General features: G+C 45.5%; 1 protein-coding gene across 1 annotated transcript in view; it reads left to right on the top strand.

Annotated features, from left to right (window-relative positions):
* The window catches only part of si:dkey-192p21.6 (uncharacterized protein LOC565246 homolog), a 35,896-nt gene extending 16,373 nt beyond the window's left edge, over window positions 1-19,523 (top strand). Inside the window, exons 9-18 of the mRNA XM_062520313.1 lie at window positions 816-846; window positions 2,258-2,422; window positions 6,023-6,095; window positions 6,891-7,012; window positions 9,239-9,362; window positions 9,645-9,731; window positions 11,476-11,553; window positions 16,578-16,648; window positions 18,988-19,100; window positions 19,342-19,523. Of these exons, the coding sequence (XP_062376297.1) occupies window positions 816-846; window positions 2,258-2,422; window positions 6,023-6,095; window positions 6,891-7,012; window positions 9,239-9,362; window positions 9,645-9,731; window positions 11,476-11,553; window positions 16,578-16,648; window positions 18,988-19,100; window positions 19,342-19,523 (1,046 nt within the window). The remainder of the gene's footprint in view (window positions 1-815; window positions 847-2,257; window positions 2,423-6,022; window positions 6,096-6,890; window positions 7,013-9,238; window positions 9,363-9,644; window positions 9,732-11,475; window positions 11,554-16,577; window positions 16,649-18,987; window positions 19,101-19,341) is intronic.
* Window positions 19,524-23,866: the final 4,343 nt, after the last annotated feature.

Here is a 23,866-nt window from a genome sequence, read left to right as displayed (position 1 = left end):
TCTTGTTAAATAGTTTTAGAAAACTGAGCTTTCATCTCATATCATATCACATACAGTGCAAACATACTGTGAGAGATATACAGTATAATATAAAGATAAATAGCAATACAAAGATAAATAGCGAACAAAGAAAACAGTGTCATTTCTTCACCTAAACCAAATTAAGCATCCATCCAGTAGATCAATATCACTAATCATGTTCAGGGGAGTCAGATAAGGAGGAGGTGGCAGTATGGTAACATTTAATGGGAGCTATTACAAAGTGCATCTCCTGGAGTATTTAAAGATGAACTCAATTTAAGCTTTATAATGGCCTCTTCGTCACATCAGCACAATTGTATTGATCAGTAAGGAGAAGCTGATGGATTTTCATCTGACTGTGAGGCCTCCGCTGTCATGGATGTGGGCACATTTATAAATCACTCACTGTCTGAAAATCGAAGGATAATGAGAAAAACAACATTTTAGGGCATTCCATTTTTATCAGTGGGTTCTGTAATGATGCTCACAAGTTTCTGTTGGTGTGCCTGGGCCATAAGTCTTCATTATCTGTGGTTTTCACATGATTAAACCAGGGTAATTGTGGAATAACCATGACAAAAATGTGTTGGCTCGTCCTACTCCCATAATGCACCTGTCCACCTCTCTTGTTTATCAATGAAACCTTCCAAGTTTGGTTTCCTTCTTCAGGCCTTTAAAAAAAAAAAAAAAAAAAAAAAACCTCAAAGAATGCCAATATACTGTATGCCGTAGATGTGTGTAGGCTATTGTCATTGACACGTGTGTCTATGTGTGTTTTTGTGATTATGTAACAGGTCTAACTGTGGCTGATCTCGTGATGCCTTGGTGAGTTGCCAACATATGCTTAATCAATCAATATGAAATTATGACTTCCTCTCTGTGCTAGAAATGGCGGAACAGAACCAGTCTCAAATGGCCTCTCTCTCTATTCTCACTCACTTGACCTTCCCATCGACCCTGAGCGCCAATCCAAAATATTAAGTGACACTTTGTCTTTGGCTGTAAACAGGACCAGTGTCACCTGTAATGTACACCAGTGCTTACATAGCAGACACATTAGTCTTGCAAGTTGAAAGATTTTTAGTTCAGTTTTTTGGTTTAAAGCCAATATTTTCGGTGTCATCATATCTGGCGCTGATCATATTAAAGACAGCCTGGCTTGTGTACTTACACATTAGGCAGACGGATCTGTAATGAGGTCTCACTGAGAGAGGAAATACTAACATGGGCTGTCTTACGTCATTCATCTCTCTGTTGTTAATTAATCTGTAATTAATCTGCAATTAGTACTATGTTCTAGCTAACAGGGTCATTCCAATAAAAGGCTGACGTTGGCGGATGCATCTGGCGTAATTCACATCTACTGTAGATGTTAAATATGCATGTATAAAAAATGTCCTCCAAAATAAATATTTTTAAAAGCCCTCTTACTGTATATGCATTGCACTGAAATGCTAAACTATGGCAGAAGATCCACATCAGTGACTGTTATGATGAGTGCAACACTCAGTGGTGTAGTCAACAGTAGTCAGAGAGGGTTAAAGCGGAGCCAGTAATGAAAGATCTTTGGTCTAGTTAGCTGTAGGCCTAGTTGATATACTCTAATGTAGTTGTTAGCTGTAGTGGGTATACTGTGATCAGCCCCAAATGTTAATACGTATCCGTGCCTATTTTAAGGACAGTAAGTATACTGAGATGGTGATGCTTTTTAAGTGGGTATACTGCAGGTTTGTGTTCATCATGGGCACGCCGGTAGTGCTGGCATTGATTTGGTGTTGATTTGGTGTTCTCACGGCAGGTTTGTGTTCATCATGGGCACGCCGGTAGTGCTGGCATTGATTTGGTGTTGATTTGGTGTTCTCACGGCAGGTTTGTGTTCATCATGGGCACGTCAGTAGTGCTGGCATTAATTTGGTGTGGATTTGGTGTTGATTTGGTGTTCTCACGGCAGGTTTGTGTTCATCATGGGCACGTCAGTAGTGCTGGCATTGATTTGGTGTTGATTTGGTGTTGATTTGGTGTTCTCACGGCAGCTTTGTGCTCATCATTGAAAGCATCATCAGTATGTCGGTACTGATGTCATTCATTGGCACGTCGGTAGTGCTGGCGTTGATTTGGTGTTGATTTGGTGTTCTCACGGCAGGTTTGTGTTCATCATGGGCACGTTGGTGGTACTGGCATTGATTTGGTGTTGATTTGGTGTTGATTTGGTGTTGACTTGGTGTTCTCACGGCAGGTTTGTGTTCATCATCGGCACGTCGGTGGTGCTGGCGTTCAGCTCGATGCGGCGGAGAGGCGTGGGCCGTCTGCAGCTGCTGAGGAAGCTCTCCTGGAGATCCGCCGTCCTGATTCTAATTGGCTTCTGCTTCATCAACTACAGCCCCAGAGATGGACAGCGTACGTATGGCTTGTGTTTATTCTTGTTTGTTCTACAGTAATATGTAATATGTGAAAGAAATATCCCTGTGTGTTACTGTCAGTGATGGTGCAGTTGTTTTACTGAAAGATGAAATAGGACCTACAGCTTTGAGGATTACAGAAATGTCCTGCGTATTAGCCGCATTGTGTAGCCTACAAGCCGCAGGACAGTATTTTACCTAAGTTAAAAGAAACAAAACTATATTAATACCATATTAACTGCCCCTGTGTAGGCCTATTAACCTCATAGCTGAAGAAATTTTGCGGCTAATAGTTGGGAAATTACGGTAATTCTACTTGTTTCACGGGAGACTGGTCGATATCGCCGCATACATTTCTATCATTACAATGGAGAGTAAAGCAAACCTGGTCCTGGGACACTGCCTCCTACTCAACGGTGCCCTCTAGATCAGAACAGCACGATCACATTGACTTCTGATGGTAGCAGTAGCCTGCCTGTGCCTGTGCTCGTAGCACCGTTTGACAGTCACTTGTGGTCAACACAACACACCCTGGCGGCCTGAAGCAGGGACACGTGGGAGATATGCTTACGTGGGCACTCTGCAGGTTTATATCCACTCAATTAATTGAAGGCTGCCTCGGTTGAGACCATAGATTCTGAGCGTTGCTGGCCCACCCCTCAGTTACCCTGTCAAGCTGCCAAGCCCCTGCTTGAAATATGGAAGGCTCTCAACAGAAACCTCAACAGACATGTTGTGCCACGTGAGTCAGTCTGCTGTGGAGGCCCAGAGATTGTGACTGGATGGTGGCCACAGGTCACCAGGATAACTGATGTTTGGTGGATAGTTTGGCATATTATAGCAAGGTGAAGATTAATTGAATGGATGAGTATGAATTCCTTTAGCGGGAATTTCTGAATTTCCAATTCTGAAATGCTGGGAATGCGACAATGAATGATCGAGATCCAAAAAGCATTATGGGTTATGTAGTGTTGCAACATATTGAGACAAACAGACAGACAGACAGACAGACAGACAGACAAATCATGCCAATCCTTCACAGCCTAATGGGTAGGTTCTTAGATGTCAAATTTAACAAAATGGCAAGTTACATCTCACCTGGAAAGCCATGTATGTTCCCGACCTAAAATGAATTCTTATGATGAGGTTAGTAAAGTAAAATATCCAGTCTCAACAGCTTGATGTAAAACTGCTAGACTTGCAGAGCACTCCAGGGTGTCTGTGTCACAAGATAAATCATGAAATATATAATGAACAGAAGCTCATAATCTCAGAAAAGGTCACAAGTCTCTTATACGAGGCCACTCATGCTGAGCTGATTGAAGAAGCCTGTTCAATTTCACACTTCCATGCTAATACAACTGTCCGTGTTACGTGTATAATTGTGCCAAAGGTTGGGAAAAGTTCACATCTACCGCAAGGCCACTCACCCATTTCTCTGTTTGTTCATCAGAGGACTGTTAACTGTGAAATATTCACCCCATTCCTCTCTACCACCCCTGCTAAAATTGGCTAAGGAGGCGACAGAACGTCCCTAAGCTAACAGCAGAGTCAATTCCCATTATGGTCTGCTGAGGAACAAGAGAACGAGCAGATCTTAACGTAATGACATCCGGTCCGGCGGCGCTCTTGTGTTCACTGAGGATGCGACAGAGTGAAGTGCAGGATGGGTTGATAGGGTTTCCGATGGAGATACTGTACAGCTGTCTGAAGGGTGAGAATTGATATCCTTCAGGAGTTCGCCTTTTTTTTTTTACGGGAAGCTACAGTAGATGCTAATGCACTAGCTTGACTTTTTAACCAGGTTAGTGCAAATATTGTGATACTGTAGAGCTTCAGTGGCACATATCATGAGGGTGTTGAACACAGGTCAGGTTTTGGAACAACAAATGCTACTGTAATGGACAATTACTGCAGATAGAGTTTCATTGTCATGGTTCCAGCTGCGTTGTAGATTTTCGTATAATGGAATCAGAGGGCTTTTACCATAACCGCTGAATTTTCCTCCATTTTTTTCAGTCTGGGCACTTTGTCAATTCCCCTGTGATGTTAACACCCTGCTGTCTGCATCCACACTGTGGTTAGCCAGAGTTGTTGTTAGGTTTGTTGGTTTCCCTCCGTCATTTATACCTGACCAGTCTGCTTTACAGTATGTCTCTTTTTCAAAGAGATGGGGCCTAAACATTTTCATGCAATAATATATGGTTTGTGTCTCTGTATCTATTGTATCTCCTGTCATTCTTTTTCTTTCCCTCTCTCTCTCTCTCTCTCTCTCTCTCTCTCTCTCTCTCTCTCTCTCTCTGTCTCACCATATCTCACTCTCTCTGGATCTCTCTGTCTCTCTGTGTGAGAAAGTCTACTGTCTGTATGCAGTGTGCAACTTCCCCTGACTGTTAATTCAATTTAATAGGAGGTAAGTACAGGCTGTCTAAAGTGGCAGGCAGCACTGTAACAGCCAAGTGTGCATTAACGGAGTAGGCCAAGTGTACAATCGCACATATCCTGTCCAGAGGGATCCATGGTCAAGGCTAAAGAGTCTGATCCATTGGTCTGCCACCGCTGGATAAATTGCTGATTGTTTTTCCTCTCTGGCTAACAAAGACCTCATTTGCAGATAGGCTACTGTAGGTCTACTATAAGTGTATGATCCGTGAACTTCTGTTTATGTTTTTTATTCTTTTCATGCTAGAGGGGTAAGTCAAAGTCACGTTATCTGAATTCTAACAAGTATTTTACGTCGCAAAAAAAAGATTTATTGATTTGCTGATCTGATCTTTGATTGTGGGAGTCGGGAGTGACGGGGTGGGTCACGCTCGAGAGGCAGGACATGCGCGCGGAAACGACAGATGCCATTACTCATTAAAAGCTCTTCCTGCTCGTCCCCGGGACCAAGGCGACGTTTCCTCTTTTTTATTTGATTTGTTGGATCAATAATCAGGATTATATTGTTTCTCGCACTCCTCCTGTACTGTACGTGCCACAAAGAGGTTTTCAATTAACTAATGTGTAGATTACCATCAATCTAGTGTCTGCTTTCTCGCGCACGCACGCACACACACACACACACACACACACACAGGCACACACACACATACGCTCTTACACACACGCAAATGCCCTCTCCTTCCTCCAGCTTCCTTCCTTCTGAACGTCGTCTCTAGATATCAGGGGACCTGTGATTCATCCTCTGCCGCCAAGACCACAGTTAACCACCGCAGACACGACAGCATCCTCATCCTACCCCTCTGTCAGAAGCTTATCTTCAGACTGCCTTTCACTGGCTCTAACTGCTATCTGAGAGAGCCGTGTAGTAACACGTCCCTTTAGAGCTCAATACAGGGCAATGGTGGTACACAAAGTGTTTGGTGTTATAAGACAAGAACTGCTTCTGTATTTGCTCTGAATGTACTTTTGAGGCCGTTTTTTTTCTGTCACAGTCAAGTTAAGTCAGGTTTATTTGTCATGTTAATTGGGTCATATGTACTCATAAAGAACTCTAGAAGTCAAAATAGATTAAAAATGAAGTATGTTGGCATTCATGTATATCCAGTATGCGTGGATAACTAAATAGCCGTGTGTACCTTTGTGTTTACCTGTTCCAGTGTCATGGTCCTGGTTACGGATTCCTGGAGTTCTGCAGCGTTTGGGCTTCACCTACTTTGTTCTGGCTTTGATGCAGACCTTCTCTGCCCGCACAGATGTCCCTCTGAAACAGGTGAGACACACTCCTACAGGCTCAAATCTACTCACTCACACACTGAAACAGGTGAGACACACTCCTACAGGCTCAAATCTACTCACTCACACACTGAAAAGTAGCTCTTCAAAGGTCGATTAAGCAATTTTCTAGAACATTGACACTTTGTGTAACATTCAACTATCTCTTCATGATGCGCTAATTGTTAAAGAAAACTGCTCTTTTTGCACGGCCCTGGGTCTCTCAACTGGAAACACACAAAGGATGGGCAGCCTCTCTGCCAGACAATAACAAAGCAGTGTGTGGGGTTTCTCAGGGAGCCCTGCAGGGACGAGTGAACTCCCTCACTGGGGTGTTTTGGTTGGTCTTTGGCTCAAATATAACCATAAAAATAACATATAAAGTTGTTTTGGACACAAGCATCTGCTAAACGTAAACATAAACAAGCACTATGTCAACCAGCATCGCTTACCCCACCTTTAAGAGAAAAGACAGTCAGAAGAAAGAAAGTCCAGAAGCATGCTTAGGAATGTATAGTATGAATGGGTAAGGTGTATTGGCCTTGTCAGTCTGAGTTCACTTTCTGAGAGTCACTTAGAGGGCTAGCACATGTAAAAATGATGGAGATCATTTTGAAGAAAAAAAAATCCAGGAGGGGCAGACCGTACATGATATTCATATGATCAGAACAAAATCTGAAAGGCGTTTTGCATTCCTGCTCACCTCACTGTACAGTATGTTCCTCTAAGCTGGATGTTTTCTGGGCTTTGCAGCACAACTGGTGGAACCCTATTCAGGACTTGGTGTTGTACTGGCCCGAGTGGCTCTTCATCGTCGCTCTGGAGACGGTGTGGTTGTGTGTCACCTTCCTGCTTCCTGTCCCAGGCTGCCCCACGTAAGTGTCCGCGTCAGCGACTGCCCTCTGGTCTCGCCCGCCGCAAATGCCCTCACCTTGTGGCCGCGCGGCGCGGCGGTGCCTCACACTGACACCTTGTCCTAACCGAACGCGATGCGAGCGAACATTAGCGATAAAATCCATTTAATTCCATTGTTTTCAATTGGAGTGTCCAGACTGAAGCGACGCGAGCAGCGCGACATTTTTAAGAGAACTTTTGTCGGACGCCCCGTTTCTATTTTCTTTTTGTCGCTCGCATTGCTCTACTATTCTGATTGAGAAATATGGAATCCCTTGACGCAACACAACGGCATATTTAACGGATTCAGTGTAGACAGACAATATTGACAGTCGCTCGCTTGGATCCGGTTAGGACACGGTGTGACTCCCGTGGCATTAGCTGTGGTGGAGCGGGGCGGGCAGCCGCGTTCATCAAAGGGCATATGCAGAGTGCCGCAGACAAAGGGCTGGATTCACTGAGCTGCGTTGGCATGTACGAGTGGGTTCACACACACTGCGCTGTAGATGTCAAAGACCCTAATCGAGTTTGCAGTGAAAGTGACACAACTTTGAGAGTGATCAAAAAATAGACTGCAGCGGTATGAGGGGTTTTATAGCTGAATGTTCCCTTCCTGTAACAATTAACCGATTGAGAGTGCTCGGGGTGTGAGTGTGTTTTTTGTGGTGGGAAATACTAGAAAGCCTTTTCTCATGCCCTTAAAGGGAGATAAAGTAAATGTTATATTCTCTCTCTCTCTCTCTCTCTCTCTCTCTTTCTCTCTTTCTCTCTCTCTCTCTCTCTCTTTTTCTCTTTCTCTCTCTCTCTCTCTCTCTCGCTGTGTGTGTATGTGTGTGTGTGATATGTGTGTATGCCAAACACATTGGTGAATATCATATTCATGCATGCAGTACATGCAGACATGCACAAGTCACGATATAAATCAGCTTGTATATGCTGGCGTAACGCTGCATGACAACTAGGGGCTTCATTTCTGCTAGTGTTAGTGTGTGTGTGGCTATATATGTGTGTGTGTGTGTGTGTGTGTGTCTGTTGGGGGGTAGGGGGTGCGCATGCGTGTTGGTGTGTGTGTGCGTGTGTGTGTATGTCTGAATATATGTGTGTGTGTGTGTGTGTGTGTGTGTGTGTGTGTGTGTGTGATTTATGAGTCAATGGCATGAGCTACAGAGGGGATAATTAGCCAATCTCAGTCCGTCATGTGCAATAAGAGGAGGACGGGGCAGAGTATCCATCTTCGTCTATCCCCCCCATCTCTCTCTCTCTCTCTCTCTCTCTCCCTCTCTCTCTCTCCCTCTCTATCTCCCTCTCTCTCTTTCTCTCTCTCTCTCTCTCTCTCACTCGTCTATCTGCCGCGCCCCATTCTCTCTCTCCTTCTCTCTCTCTCCCTCTCTCCCTCCCTCTCTCCCTCTCTCTCACTCGTCTATCTGCCGCGCCCTATTCTCTCGCTCCTGCTCTCTCTCCTGGGCTCAGCGGCGTGGTCTGGCCCGTACCTGGTCTGCCGTTGGCACGTGACGTGACGTGACGCGCGCTCCCCACTTGATTAATGAGTGGAAATATTTAGCGCTGGCTCCAAACTAAACGCGCACTCTCCCACTGTTCCCCCACGTCTGCCGTGGCCGTACGCAGTGAGCGTGCGTTTACCTGACTCTTACTGTAAGAGACGGAGCTGCCCTATCATTTTTCATACCTCATTTTTCATGACTTCAGCAGATGTTGGACAGGAAGTCCATCATTCATTTGAACTCACCCTCCTCAGTATATAAGCATAACTAGTATTCAAAGTGGACGATAGCGTATCACTCACAATATGTGTAGTACACCACAGATTTAGTAGTGAATTGGATTTATAGACACAGAATACTGGAAATGTTATTGAATACAGTATATCTCTAATATTGTGCTGATTTGCTGTGATGCTTATAAGCTTTCTTGTCATTTCAGTGCACCTCAAGTCTCAACGGTCATTCACACCTGGAATGATAACTTTCAAAAATATATTTCCTGTGTATTAGCCGCATTTTGTTTAAGCTGCAGGACAGTATTTTATTCAAGTAAAAAAAAAAACAAAACCATATTAATACCATACACAGTATTAACTGCCTCCATGTATTAACCTCGTGGCTGAAAAAATGTAAAATGATGAATGCTCAGCTACACCCTTCACCTGTTCTGCTGTGCTCTGCTGTCTGCCCTGCTGCTGTTTGAAGTGGCTATTTAGGGGCCGGGGGTATCGGAGACGAAGGACTGTTCCCCAACTGCACTGGAGGAGCGGCTGCATATGTAGACAGGTGGTTGTTAGGAGACAACATCTACTGGCATCCAACCTGCAAGGTAGGGACTAGCCTTGGACTTATTAGATTATTAGAGAGAGGATGTGGTTTATGCTCCCGGTGGTCTGGTGGATAGATAAACACACATACTAATGAATAGCTGCATGCCTCCTCATGACATATTCTTCATTCGGTGGTCAAGACGTGCATCGTTCACAACAGCCCCCCCCCATCACAAACAGTCCTTTCTGAGCTCAAGGCATCAGCCTGCTTCAGTGTTTGAATGTGTTTGTGTGTGTGTGTGTGTGTGTGTGTGTGTGTGTGTGTGTGTGTGTGTGTGCAGACCCTGTACCGGACGACACAGCCCTTTGACCCAGAAGGAGTTCTGGGAACTATCAACTCTGTCGTCATGGGTTTCATGGGGATGCAGGTAAAGCAAGTGTGTGTGTGTGTATGTGTGTGTGCGTGTGTGTGTGTGTGTGTTGTGTTCACTTATTATTTCACAATGAATTCAGTGCTATTTCCTCCAATGGATGAGCTGATGGAGGAGGTGTGTCCCAGAGCTGGGGAGGATCAGAGGGCGGGGCTTGTATCACTACACAAACACCACTCTCACAGGTGATGATTGGGTGATTGGGGGTTAGCTGGCTGCAATGGACATAGTATCTCACCTTGTAAGCACACTTTTTAATGTCTATGTTAATTAACTGAAAAATGACAAAATCGAAAATAATGGAGTACGGTATTCCTCCTCGTTGATATATCCTCAGAACAGTGAGACATTGTTTCATTCAGTTGTAAGGGGTAAATATTTGAACTGGTTCTCAGGGTCATTCTGTAGAACGCCCACACACACAAACACACACACACAAACACACACACACACACACACACACACACACACACACACACACACACACACACACACACTCCCACAAACACACACAGCTGCACCAAGTCTTTTTGACAGGAAATTGAGAGGACCAGGACAGAGAGGACTGAAACAGATGTGGGTGTGTGGTTGTTAGTGTGTGTTAGTGTGTTAGTGTGTGTGTGTGTGTGTGTGTGTGTGTGTTCATCATTGTACGCCTTTGATGGTAGTCCTTGAGCTTGCATGTGTGTGTGTGTGTGTGTGCGTGTCTTTTGCGGAAGACTGTTTAAGAGGTTGGGTTCACACATTTTCCTCGGTGACATTGCCATAGCATCACCAGTCCAAGCCGCCCCCTCCCCGTCCCCCCCCCCCCCCTCCCCTCCCTCAAACGAGGCGAATGTCTCGCACGCATTCACCAACTCCCCCCCCCTCTCAAACGAGGCGAATGTCTCGCACGCACTCACCAACTCCCCCGTGGGCAGCCGCAGGGAACCGGTCAGCGCTGAGCTCCTCCGTCAGCGCGGCTTAGAGGACACGCCAGGTGTTTGCCACCCCTGTCTGCGCCCCGCCGGAGCCTAATGTCCTCGGCTGCGACGTGTTCGTCATCGCCGACTTAATCAGCCAGGGCTCGCACACGCGGTGGACGAGGGAGGGGGACGGACTCAGGGCCACATCTGGCGCGGAGAGAGAGAGGGAGGGAGACGAGGAGAGAGAGGGAGGGAGACGAGGAGAGAGAGAGAGAGGGAGAGAGAGGGAGACAAGAAGAGAGAGAGAGAGAGAGAGAGAGAGAGAGAGAGAGAGAGAGAGAGAGGGAGACGAGGAGAGAGAGGGGGAGACGAGGAGAGAGAGAGAGAGAGAGAGAGAGAGAGAGAGAGAGGGAGACGAGGGGAGAGAGAGAGAGAGAGAAGTCCGGGAAACGCCCGCCATGTCAAGAACTCTCTCTCGCCACATCCGCTGCCAGCCAATTACTGTACCTACGTGTCCCATGGCAACCAAATCACCTCTTCACCTCTCTTGGGCTCTTCCGGAAAAGCCTCCACTACAAGATGGTGTCAGTAGATATTAATTCAGAGCTGATAGGTAGTGTGACGTCCCTCTGATGGAGGAGGTACTAGTGATGGTTAATGAATATCAAGTGAATGTAAGACAAAAAACATGATAACATACTCATTGTTTTGTTTTATTGGATTCCTCTGTGGTGCCAGTAGTCATCTTCCTCCAATTTAGAGGAATCCATCTCAAGAAAAGACATCTAATGTTGTCATATGCTCCTCAAAAATAACCAGATGCGATGTTTTCACAGGCTGGGAAGATTCTCCTGTTCTTTCGTCCGAAGAATCGCAACATCTTGATCCGCTTCCTTGTGTGGGCCATTCTGCTGGTATGTTGGTTCTCTCCGTCACTCTATACACCCAAATGCAAACCTCTCCAGTCACATAAGGCATGTTCCCTGACCTGTAAATGTATAGCAATCAATATCTGGTAGAATATGCTCTTTCTTGGCACATTCTCCTGAAGCTGCTCTCCGAGAGTTGGAGTTGATCACATTTGTCACTGCTTGAGACGTCTGTTTCAGTGCAGGTTACTGCTCATTGCACCTGTGTTAGCGGTAATAGCACCTCTGTGGTTGTGGATTCAGGTGTGTGCACTTTGTGAAATTAATTTTCGTCATTGTCACTCTTAAGGCCAGCTCCCTGTTCTGTGTGTTTGAGTTTGTGCCTCTGAGTAAGTGTGTGTGTGTGTGTGTGTGTGTGTGTGTGTGTCTGCATGTTTGCATGATTAAGGATTTAGTTCCAGGCAGAGAAACATACAAAACCTCCTGTGGGACCCAACCGGATGAAGCTCACAGCTCACACACTCCTAATGGTTTCACTATCCCCTGCCACTCCAATATGGACACACACACATACACACACACACACACACACACACACACACACACACACACACACACACACACACACACACACACACACGTACAGTACACAGAGCCCAGACTAGCAGATCAGATTCTCATCTCCTCTTACCAGAATGGTCTTCTGCCTCTGTCTCAGTTGCACTGTGGCAAAGAACTCTCACTCACGCCCATTAGTTATGATATCGACAACTTGGGATTACTTCATCAAATAAATAACTTGCGTAACTTAACTTTGATCTGCACAATAGAGATTGAGAACGTGACGTAAAACGCAACGCATTTTGGGAATAGGTGGCCCAAAATTAAGTTGTTTTACTGACGTGCGGGAACAACGAAGTGCAGTTGTCGAAATGCCGTTTACCTGCTGTGTTATAAAATTCAATAGAGTAACATGAAGCTTATCTTTTATAGTTTTCCAGCGTGGAAAAATAATAGTATACGTCATGTTTCAGAGGTGACAAAAAGGCGAGGAATGGCTTGGATAGCAGCACTAAGGAAGCGCGAGATTATAACTGTTTTTCACACAATTTTTTCACGCTTAGTTTTCATTATTATCATGCCAGATCATAGACCCAGACCCACTAGTTTACATGGGCTGGCATCAGGCGAGCCAAACCTACCCATAATTCTTTGTGTTTTGATGACTTTGGTCACATGTCTTAGCGATCTCTATTGATTTGCTGATTCAATTTGGTACCATCAGACAGCAGACTGGCTGCTGAAGATGAGTGCTCCTCTTGGGTGGTCCAAACAACACCAAGAGAGTAGTAGCTAACATAGAGGGTGTGTGTGTGTGTGTGTGTGTGTGTGTGTGTGTGTGTGTGTGTGTCTGTGTGTGTGTGTGTGTGTGTGTGTGTGCGTGCGTGTGTGTGTGTGTGTGTGTGTGTGTGTGGCGGGGGGGAGGGGTTGGGGATATAGAGGATGGGTGGGTGTCCTGTGGTAGCTTCTCTTCCAGGAGAGTTGACCATGTTTTTAAACTAAATCGCCCTTCTCTTCCAACGAGTGTTTGTATCTATTCTCCAGAATGCTGAGTAACAAATAGCAAGAAATAACAAGTATGCACTTATTCAAAGTAGTTACTTTGACTCCCTTCTCGGTTAAGTAGTTCTGAGGTGGTAAGCGATTTGTCTGAGAGCTTGTGAGGCTGTGCTTTTCTCTTTCCCGATTGTTTTGGGTTCCCAGAGATCCTGGAATGTTGTGTCCCGCCATGGCCACAGGTGATGACGGAGCGGTGTGGTCTGGTACGGCCACTTTGGGGCAGAAAGAGCAGCGCCGGGACCACACGGCACCCTCTAGAACACCTCTAGAACACAGAGAGAGCAGAACAGGGACCACACGGCACCCTCTAGAACACAGAGAGAGCAGAACAAGGACCACACGGCACCCTCTAGAACACAGAGAGAGAGCAGAGCCGGGACCACATGCCACCCTCTAGAACACAGAGAGAGCAGAGCAGGAACCACACGGCACCCTCTAGAACACAGAGAGAGAGCAGAGCAGGAACCACACGGCACCCTCTAGAACACAGAGAGAGCAGAGCAGGAACCACATGGCACCCTCTAGAACACAAAGAGAGAGCAGAGCTGGAACCACATGGCACCCTCTAGAACACAGAGAGAGAGCAGAGCTGGAACCACATGGCACCCTCTAGAACACAGAGAGAGAGCAGAGCTGGAACCACATGGCACCCTCTAGAACACAGAGAGCAAAGCTGGAACCACATGGCACCCTCTAGAACACAGAGACAATCAGTGGGAAAATCACAACTAGGACTGTATGTGTACCCCTCACATGGAAAAAATATAAAATATCAGAATTAGGACTATACCAACTCTTCAGAAATAGAGAAATAAAATAAAAAATCAGGGTTAAGATTATATTGAGCGATCAGAAATAGAGTTATATACTGTAGATGTCAGAATTAGGACTATGCTGCTGACCTTTCACAAATAGAGAAAAATAGAACAGACAAACATGCAAAACAAAAGTCAAAAGCCATCATCAACATCAGGTATTTTTGGTAAATTAATGATCAAAGAGACCTCTTACATTGCCTTGTAGTTTCAATGATCCTAAGACACTTTAAGTAAAAAAGACAAAAGCGTTCAGTACTGTTTATACTTTGGAATTAATTAGACTTTGTAAAACAAAAACACATCAATGTCTTTCCCATAATATTTAGGGGTTGTGACAATGATTTACAAAAAAAAAAAAAAAACACACTAATGACAAACCCTTGATTGATTGTCAAATTGGATTATTAATTAAGTTGTTTAATAACCCCAAATGCATAACAGGATGCCTAATGAAGCCAGTGAGCTGGGGTCTCATTTTGCCTGGGGGTATTTTCAGCAGTCAGTGTCCTTCAAGCTCCAAGCGACATGCCCTTAGTGGCTCACTCTGCCCAAGGTTAATTGGGCTTTTGTGTCTTGTCAGCCATGTTTCCCAGAAGAAATGTTTTCAGTTTGGTTCCTTATGCGAAGGACATGCTTGTCAGGCTTAATGGCTGGTTTGGTGACATTGTGTGTTTTTTGGAATTGTATTGGGGTTAGTCGTACATGTCCGTTAACATGAACACTAATGTGACACGACTGGTTACTGTTTCATTTAGCGTTTTACATGCGATGGAGAATAAATTTGCTCTACCAAAGGCAGACAAAGATTGCCAGAGCGATAGGTAGATATGTTTTTCGGTGTGTGTGTGCCAAATTGGAAACTGGGACCTTATATTAACGGAGGTTTGATCCCTAGTCCTTTGAATTTCATTATCCTTAACTCCTATGACAAATCGGTCCATTATATTGCTATGTTGAATCATATTGGCCATTACGGTGAGGACCACGGAGAGAAGAGTGCTAAAATATATTACAGTAGATCTATTCCACTTTCCCCTCAGGCACGCAGTCGCAGTGATGAAATAAACCAGCCAGAACACATTCTATTTGTCATTTCTTCTCCCGTCCAAACTTATCAAAAAGGGGAGGAGGAGGGTACATTTTGGTTTAATTGAATATCTTTTTTTTTTAAATACCTGGTCTTTTCGGTCTGTCTATCGGTACAAAGTCCTCTCAGGTCCAGTCCTGCTGACAGTCCTGCTGTGTATAATGTATATTTCACCCTTGTGATGAACATTTCTGGCTCGTATCTAACTCTATGTTCAGTGCAGCTCCCTCTCTGTTGGCAGTAAACACCCCTGAGTCCATCGCTCAGACAGTCACATATACTCTTGAGATAAACCTTGACCCGTGGCACGGTCGGAGCTCTCCAAGATGATCACGACTAAGAATCATCGTTGTGACCAACAATCAATTATGGCCGTCTCCCCCTGGAGAGACATGGCATTTCGAGGGAAGGCTTGGAAGCAGCGCTTGAACAGCCACTTGTTTCACTAATGTGCTCTTGACACGAGAGGTTAGCCACGGTGGCGTGCAACGTGCTAACAGCCTCAGAGCGCAGAGACGCAAGTGATGAAACCGCACTGATGAAACACACACACACACACACACACACACACACACACATACCATTTCTACATCTTCTTCTATCTGCACACATTTTAGACTTATTTATTTTATATATTTTTTGTATTGAATTTTTTCCTCCTGAGTCTGCGTCTCTGCCCTATCCCGGTGAGCAGGGGCCAGAGATAATTAAAGTCCAACGATCAGTGCCCAGCAGCGCGAGATTGAAATTGAGCGACTGGCCCACATACCGTACCAGCGATTGTCCCACATCCTGCTTGCGTAGCCTGGAGACTCAATCTAGGGCCCGGCCAGGCTATTTCCACATCATTGATTCTGTCATCTACACAAGTGATGGATATTCCCCTAACTAGTGTGTTTGGATACTGATCTGCCTCCCCTCTTCCTCGAAAATGAGAAATGCCGCCTCTTTTTGTTCCCAGTGAAAAACAAATGACTGAATGCACAATAGTAGCCGTGTAATGTAATATTTGATTCGGATAAAGGAACACAATCTCCATGTATGCAATTGTGTGGGTGGGTGTCTACAGTACATCATGTGTGTGTGTTCGACTGTGTGTGTGTGTGTGTGCGTGTGTGTGTGCGTGTGTGTGTGTGTGTGTGTGTGCGTGCGACTGTGCGTGTGTGCAACTGTGCGTATGTGTGTGTGTGTGTGTGTCTGTGTGTGTGTGTGTGTGTGCGTGTGTGTGTGTGTGTGTGTGTGTGTGTGTGTGTCTGTCTGTCTGTCTGTCTGTCTGTCTGTCTGTCTGACTGTGTTTGGGAGAAAGTTTGGAGTATGTGGCTTTTTTGTTCTCGGGAGAACACTTATTAGGCTTTGGAAAGTTATTCTGTTGACTTGTTTTCTGTCCCAGATCAATGGTGCTTGACATGCTTGGAGGCCTTGACATCCACTTACTCTCCTGAACTCTTGAATGTGGGAGGTCTGGATTCTCTCGTAGCATCTCCGTGGTGTTTGCTTTATTGCCTGGCCATTGATTTGGAAATCTGTTTCATTTCCACCCTCAGGGAACCTGCGCAGCCATCCTTTCTAAGTGCACACGAGACCAAGGATTTATACCTGTCAATAAAAATCTTTGGTAAGTGCTTCCTGACCCTCTAAATCCAGCCACTTTCCACACAAAAGAAAGGATGAGTTTCCAGAAGGCACAAATCACTGCTCGCTAAAACACGCGTTTGCTTACCCCCCTAACGACAGCGGCCCCTGTAAATAATCACCAGCAACTGTCTGGACAGTGGAGCTGGCAGGCCGATACATCCCTGACCAGATCATTCTTCTTAACAGCCAAGAGGAGAGAGAGAGAGAGAGAGAGAGTCAGAGAGAGATACAGAGAGAGAGAGAGAGAGAGTCAGAGAGGGAAGGAGAGAGACAGGGAGACAGAGAGAGAGAGACGGAGCTGTTTTATAGCCCTTGTCCCTACATCATGTCACGAGTTCTCACCATCACAAAGTGGGCTGGTGTGAGGCTCCAGCGCCTGCCAAACGTGGGCACCATCCCATGTGGATATTTGGGTCATTCGTTTGAGTGGAGCCAGCCAGACACCGTGATAAGTAATAGATCCAGTGAGAGTAATCCCCCATAACATAAGATACAGTCATTCATTTCGTCTCTGGTATGAATATATTGTCTCGGATTAAGATCTGTGTCTTTCATGGTATGGTTCCACTCAAAGGCATTAGCAACAAATCCATGTCTTAAATCACACACATCCCAAATTCAGTGTGTTTTCCCCATTCCCATTCGCTGTGAGTGAGTGGGTTAAGAAATTGGCAAAAGTCGTACTGTTAGTGCATTTTTACTATATATTTTTAGACTACATTGAGCAAGGAGGAGATCAAGCCATTTGAATTCTACTGTACTTTACAGTGTCTACTGTTTCCAGTAAGAGTTGTGAGGCCAACCGTCCCAGTCTTGCTGTGTATCTCTCCCTGTGCAGTTTGTAGCTCATCGTCCAGCTGGCCAGAAAGATCCCCCATGTTGTGCTGCTCATCCTGACCCATTATACCTGGCCAGGTTTAATGGACAGTCCATCATGCACAGCTTATTGAGCTCTCGACTTTGAGTGGCCGGCCGTCTCCATACCTAAAAGTAATTAACTCCCCCGCCAAAGACTGCTCCCTGGCCCTGCTTCAGATTAAATAAAAGATGCCTGCTGCTGTACGGCAAAGGAGAGTAGAGCCCCCCCCCCCCCCCCACAAGCTCTGGGATGCCGCCATTTTACATTAGGTAATATTACATTAAACATTCTTGCACTTAGGAACAGACAGGGACAAGGCTCGCTGGCACGGACCCTCACAGCAGGTGCCAGGGATTCACTTTCAGCTCTAATGCCTCCCATGCACTGCAGCGAGGATCATGAGTGCTATAGCATAATCGGCCATATTATTTATTTATTTGCATTCCACCACCACCCCCAGCCCCCAGCCCCCAGCCCATCATGTTCCTCCACTGTTTGCTGATCGTGCTATTCTTCAATAATGTAACGTGTCTCGGCCATCGTGATATTGAATGGGCAGTAAAGTGTCTCGTTTGTGACCATTTGTTGTCGGAATCTCAGGTCACGACCCCCACTCCATTCAAGCTCATAGGCGTCATGGTTACTGAAAAGGGTGACTAATTGGGAATATGAATATTCATTTCCAGTTTTAGTCTGCCAGATGGCAAGTCAACAGTATGGAAGAGTCTTATAAGATCCCAATAAAAAATGTCAAAAGCTTGAAAATATGCCAGTTACTTCAGTTCATGAAATCTAGACATATTGACAGTGCAACGGGGCACTTTTTAAAATTAATCTGTGTGAGTCAGTCTGTGAGGATGAATGTCTGAGTGGAATAAAGGCAGGCTGTAAGTTTAGCTGAAAGGCCAGTGGAAGCTATAGTATAGCTTGCTAATTTGTGAGACAATGATCCGGCTCAACAACAACAGCCACCCAAAATAACCTGGTGCCCCTGCTGCTAACATGGCTCTGTTCAGTGGGCTCTCCCTGGAAATGCCACAATATTTATTTGCTTTTTACACCTGCCATTCTGCCAGGCTGTCAGTGGCATTCTTTTGATTGATTGACAAGGCACGCTGACCACCTTGAAAATCCTATTTTCTGCTACAATAACAATACCTGGTGTTTGTACTCAATGTCAGTGTGTCAGTTAACCCACTGGATTATTAAGCCTTGTGAAAAGTGTGTGTTTTCTGAGCTTAAGCACCCTGGGCTTACAGCAACAACAATAACAACAACAACAACAAAAAAACTTACTTTCAAACTGAAAATAAAGCCCATAAAACAGATTCAGTGTCTCTCCACATGTATTGAATGCGAGTGACCATCTCAAATGAGATTAGGCTTTATTGCAATGCTCCGCCTTGGCATCAGCCAGACAGCTAGTGTGCTAAACGGCTCATGTGATTCCCTCCCCGCAGGTCTCTGTCTTATGTGACCTGCATGGGCTTCACGTCCTTCCTGCTGTTCGGATTGATGTACTTCATCATAGACGTCAGAGGCTGGTGGGGAGGTCAGCCTTTCATATATCCAGGTACTGTATGTCCAACTCTACGACACCGGCCCTCATTCAGAGTCAAATGGAGAATTCTGTATGCAAAGTCACTTTCCTTTTTTCTTTTCTTTTTTTTTTTTTTTAAAGTCATGTCACCCACACCGAAATGCAGACAATTGAGCATGTTTGTCTTGCGAAAATGACCCAGTGCTTTGTCATTGGCCTGGTTGTTATCGCGCGCATTACCATAATGGCGTTATTATCGTGTTATTGTCCGCAGGCATGAACTCCATCTTTGTGTACGTGGGCCATTCTCTGCTGGGCTTCTACTTCCCATTCAGCTGGGAGATGCGCTACCAAGATGGCCACTGGGAAGGGCTCTTCAGGAGCCTATGGGGGACCTTCCTCTGGGTCCTGATCGCCTACTTCCTCTACAGAAAGAAATTCTTCCTCAAAATCTGATGGCCCTCACGGCCCCGCCGCCATCTGAACCAAACCCCCTCCCAGCCTGCACCGACCACGCCGGGACCATAAAATCAAATTAGGAATATTTTGTGGGCTTAATTAACAAATAGCTATGCGTGTAAAAACCCTGGGAGGCCAGATTTATGGGTGACCGCGGACACCTGCGATGTTTTATTTGGTGTCTGCTCTGTTAGGGCCGAACGTGGCGATTAAATCAAATATACTGAAGTGGTACTTAACAAATTAGAAGGGGCGATTCCTCCACTCCAGGGGTAGCCATTATCAGTAGGTTGCCATGGCCACTCCCTAGTGTTCTTCGGCGGGGTAGAGGGGGAACCATCTGCTCCTCAAGTGACAGTGTCTTAATGGGGGTCAGGCTGGACGGCTCAACCTGGAGGGAGGGGGGGTAATAAGGCCAACCCCCTTCTCTGGATCACACTAATGGAGAGCTAGAGAAAGAGCTCCGTCCACAGCCCACCCTCAGCCACTCCACTCCACTCCACAGCAGAAACAAAACAACACTGATATCTCTCTTTGGCTGCATATTGCTTCTTCATTACTTCTTTTGTCTTCTCTCTCTCTCTCTTTCTCTCTCTCTCTATTTCTGTCACACTTTCTCTGTCTATCTATCTCTCTCTCTTTTGTAATTACTTTGCATACAAAGGACTAAGAATTAAAATATTTATGGGCTTGCTTACTCCCATGTCTTGTTCTCTTTCTCCTCATAATGATATAACAGTTATGGAACATCAAATGCAGTCAACATGTCGTTAACACCAATCAAACTGTAGAATTCCATTATCCAGTTTACGCAATATGAGATCTGCAGATGAGATGAGGCAGTAGGCTCTGATTACATTTCCATTTCTGTAGGTTAAGTACGTTTTAAGAAACAGAAATGGACAATCTCCACACAGTCCTCACTCATTAGAGCTCAGTGCACATTGTCCAGAGTACAGCTGACCACTTAGTGTGGCCACTGAGTCCAACCTCCAGCGGGTCCCTCTCTTCCTCGTACACAGTAATCACATTGAGCACAACACACCAGTTTGCAACTGCAGAAAGACGTTACGCTTACTGTTATCGTGAACATCTTAAACGTCTCTAATCGAGGGAAACAAAACATCCAACGCAGTCATTCAATCTCGGCTCCGGTCCACAGAGACAGAGTAATGGTGCTGCTGGATAATCCTTTTTCAAACTTATTTTGGACACGAGCCAGTCTTTCACTCAAACACAACTGACTATGAACACATGGTTGTTAAATGATAAGAGAGAAAGTAAGTGGAAGAAATGGCTTGATGATTTAACAGTAACTTTAGTGTTTTTGTCCCTCTGAAAAGAAGGCCTAGTGTTACATCCGCTATTGTCCCAGGAGGACGTCTGTGGCATATCAATTCGTCTAAAAGCTTGCAGTAAAGGACAAAACTATATGATATGGATTTGAAAAGCCGCACACGGACGCATCTTCACTTGATCTGGTTTGGCTGGCACGTCCGTCCGTCGCGCCGCGGAGGGAGTTGTGTGTGTGTGTGTGTGTGTGTGTGTGTGTGTGTGTGTGTGTGTGCGGAGGCGGGGGGGCAGAGGAAGACCCAGTCGTGTGGTTACACTTGTCATGGATCTGCCACTGTGTCGGCTTGTCTGTATTGATTTAAACTGACCATATGTCTAGAAATGCCATCAGGGCTCTCATGTAGGGAAACATGATCTTTGGGTTTATGCACCTTTTCAGCGAGGGCCTATATGCTCTTTATGTTTAGCTAATAGCCATGTAAACATAAACCTCAAAGGGCCGTGCATTGGGAGATGCTACACATTTCAGCACAGAGAACACCACATTTAGCAGATCAGCTACGAACTTGGGCTCCTTCTGGACAAGTGTCAGTTTCACATGAGCTAATGCGCTGTATACATTACCAAGAGGAATATATTTGGTGACTCTGGTCTCTCAGGAGCAGCATTTTATGTTATTTTTTCCCCCCATTCTCGAGACCATTAGATATTGCCCATAGGCTGTCTGGGAGCACGGAATGTGGTGACATGTTCACAAGTCGTTTGCGAGAGGCTTCCCGCATACATAGGCGCAATCGTATGCTCTCCGATAGGTCCGCATCCATGGAACGCTGCCCATGTGCAGTAGGAGATAACAGTTGTGGCGCATCCTCAAAAATATGATCTGGTGCTCTACTTATGCCACAGCAACAGCCACATTCTCATGACAATGAATTATTAAAGTACTAGTAGAAAGACCCGAAGGTTGTTGGGTCAACAACAACATATTAAAAAAAAAAACCCAGATTGTGGCTCTGTTGGCTATTTCACCTCTGCCGGGCACTCTTCTCTCGGCTATTTCACCTCTGCCGGGCACTCTTCTCTCGGGGACAATGATCGGAGTGATTGTGGCATGATGGACTGGCGGCGCGAGCCGAGGCCCGAGGTAATGTATCAAGACTGGCACTCAGGCTGGCACTGAAACCCAGGCCATCAGCCCAGACACCGACCTGGCCTCAGACACAGCCATCAATGTCAGCCAGGGCAGAGGCCGAGGCCGAGGCAGAGGGAGAGGGAGAGAGAGAGGCAGAGGGAGAGGGAGAGGGAGAGGCCGAGGCAGAGGGAGAGGCCGAGGGAGAGGCAGAGGGAGAGGGAGAGGGAGAGGCAGAGGGAGAGGCAGAGGGAGAGGGAGAGGGAGAGGGAGAGGGAGAGGCAGAGGGAGAGGGAGAGGGAGAGGCAGAGGGAGAGGCCGAGGGAGAGGCAGAGGCAGAGGCAGAGGCCGAGGGAGAGGCAGCCTTTCAGCTCCCCGCCTCAGATGTGCTGCTGCTGCTGCTCCTGCTGCAGCTATTTGAGACCATCACCATCTGACCAGTGCTCCATCAAGTGTCCGCTGGAATACCAAGCGCTGCATGACTCACGCAGTGGGGATTAAATGTGGACTTAAATGTCAAATGGTGAATGAGGAAATGATAAGGTGTTTTTTATGGCCTAACAGTCATTCAGTACAGAACTATACCTCTAGAGGAGAGATTCAAGATGAAGGCTCCGTGATAATATGGGAAACAGTGGGTGCCTGATGGCCTGGCTGAAATGATAGAAGCAATCTCCTGTAAGATTATTTTGGCTACAAGGGAAGTGCATCAAATAAAGGAAACTGGGTCTTGTAGTGTGTCTAATGATGATTCCTGGGCCAACCGAGACCTCTGGAATAAAACAGAGGCCCACCTGGATTACTCTTACCTTCTGTCAACATTTTATTTCCTCTGCATACAATGTGTGTACAATTTTCATGTACAGTAGGTACACTCGTTTTGGTCCATTATGCATGCTATACCTGCTGTCAATGGAGAGAGTATAGTTTATTTACATTAACCCCACTATTATCTGCCTCTACGTACTGCCCACTATTATCTGCCTCTATGTGCTTACTTCTCATGCTATCAGCGCACTGTGATGATGGTTCGCATCTACCGTGAAAGGTTACAAAATGTAACCTTAATATAACCTTCAGGGAACGTTTCCTAAAGGTCCACTGACGTACAGCTGCTTATCAAAATAAACAATGAGCCAGATTCACCGGAATAGACCTACTTGTCATGTTTACGGTGCATCTACTTTACAATAAGCTAATAAAACATATAGTCATATCCAGTAATTGTATTGTTCAAAACGCCATCAATAGGTAAACTGATTAAAACTTCACTGTAGACTGTAGCAACTTCAGGGATCGTTCCCTAGAGGTTATGTTATAGTTCGACAAAAATAAGCATTACTACCTCAAATGAACAGTCTGGGAATATTCGTTAAACGTTACAAAATGTAACCATCAGGGAGCATTCCCTAAATGTCCTCTGAGGTTACACAAAACAACTTCAAGAGAATGTCCTCTAAAGGACTGATTTTGTGTAACCTTCAGCAAACGTTTAGTTTGATGGAAAGTGCGTGTTTTGCAGGAAATGTGAGATTTGTAGAAATAAATATTACACAATTGGAGACAAGAGACAAACAAAGCAATTGATCCATATGAAAACACAAACACAAAGTGGCAGAGGAAGATTTTGACCAGCACAGAACCTTCAACCTCTTTCAGCTTCCACCCAGTAGTCAGTCCATGGGCTCTACCACTTCAAAACGGGTTTGTTCTTATTGGAGAGCCTGCTGCCCTTGGCCCCAAACACAGCACTCTGATAGGAGGCAAGAGCACAGACTCAACCATGTCTCGCCACAGACTCAAACGCCTCCAAAATGTCACTGACCTTATCACCAGCTCAACCCCTGCCTACTGTAGTGGTGGCTCAATAACAAAGCCTGTGAAAAGGCATAGACATCATATGACAGGCACTGTGACA

Source organism: Sardina pilchardus, chromosome 18 (assembly GCF_963854185.1).
Source record: "Sardina pilchardus chromosome 18, fSarPil1.1, whole genome shotgun sequence".
Lineage (NCBI taxonomy): Eukaryota > Metazoa > Chordata > Actinopteri > Clupeiformes > Clupeidae > Sardina > Sardina pilchardus.
The sequence above is the reverse complement of the archived record's forward strand: the minus strand, read 5'-3'. Positions and strand labels throughout refer to the sequence as shown.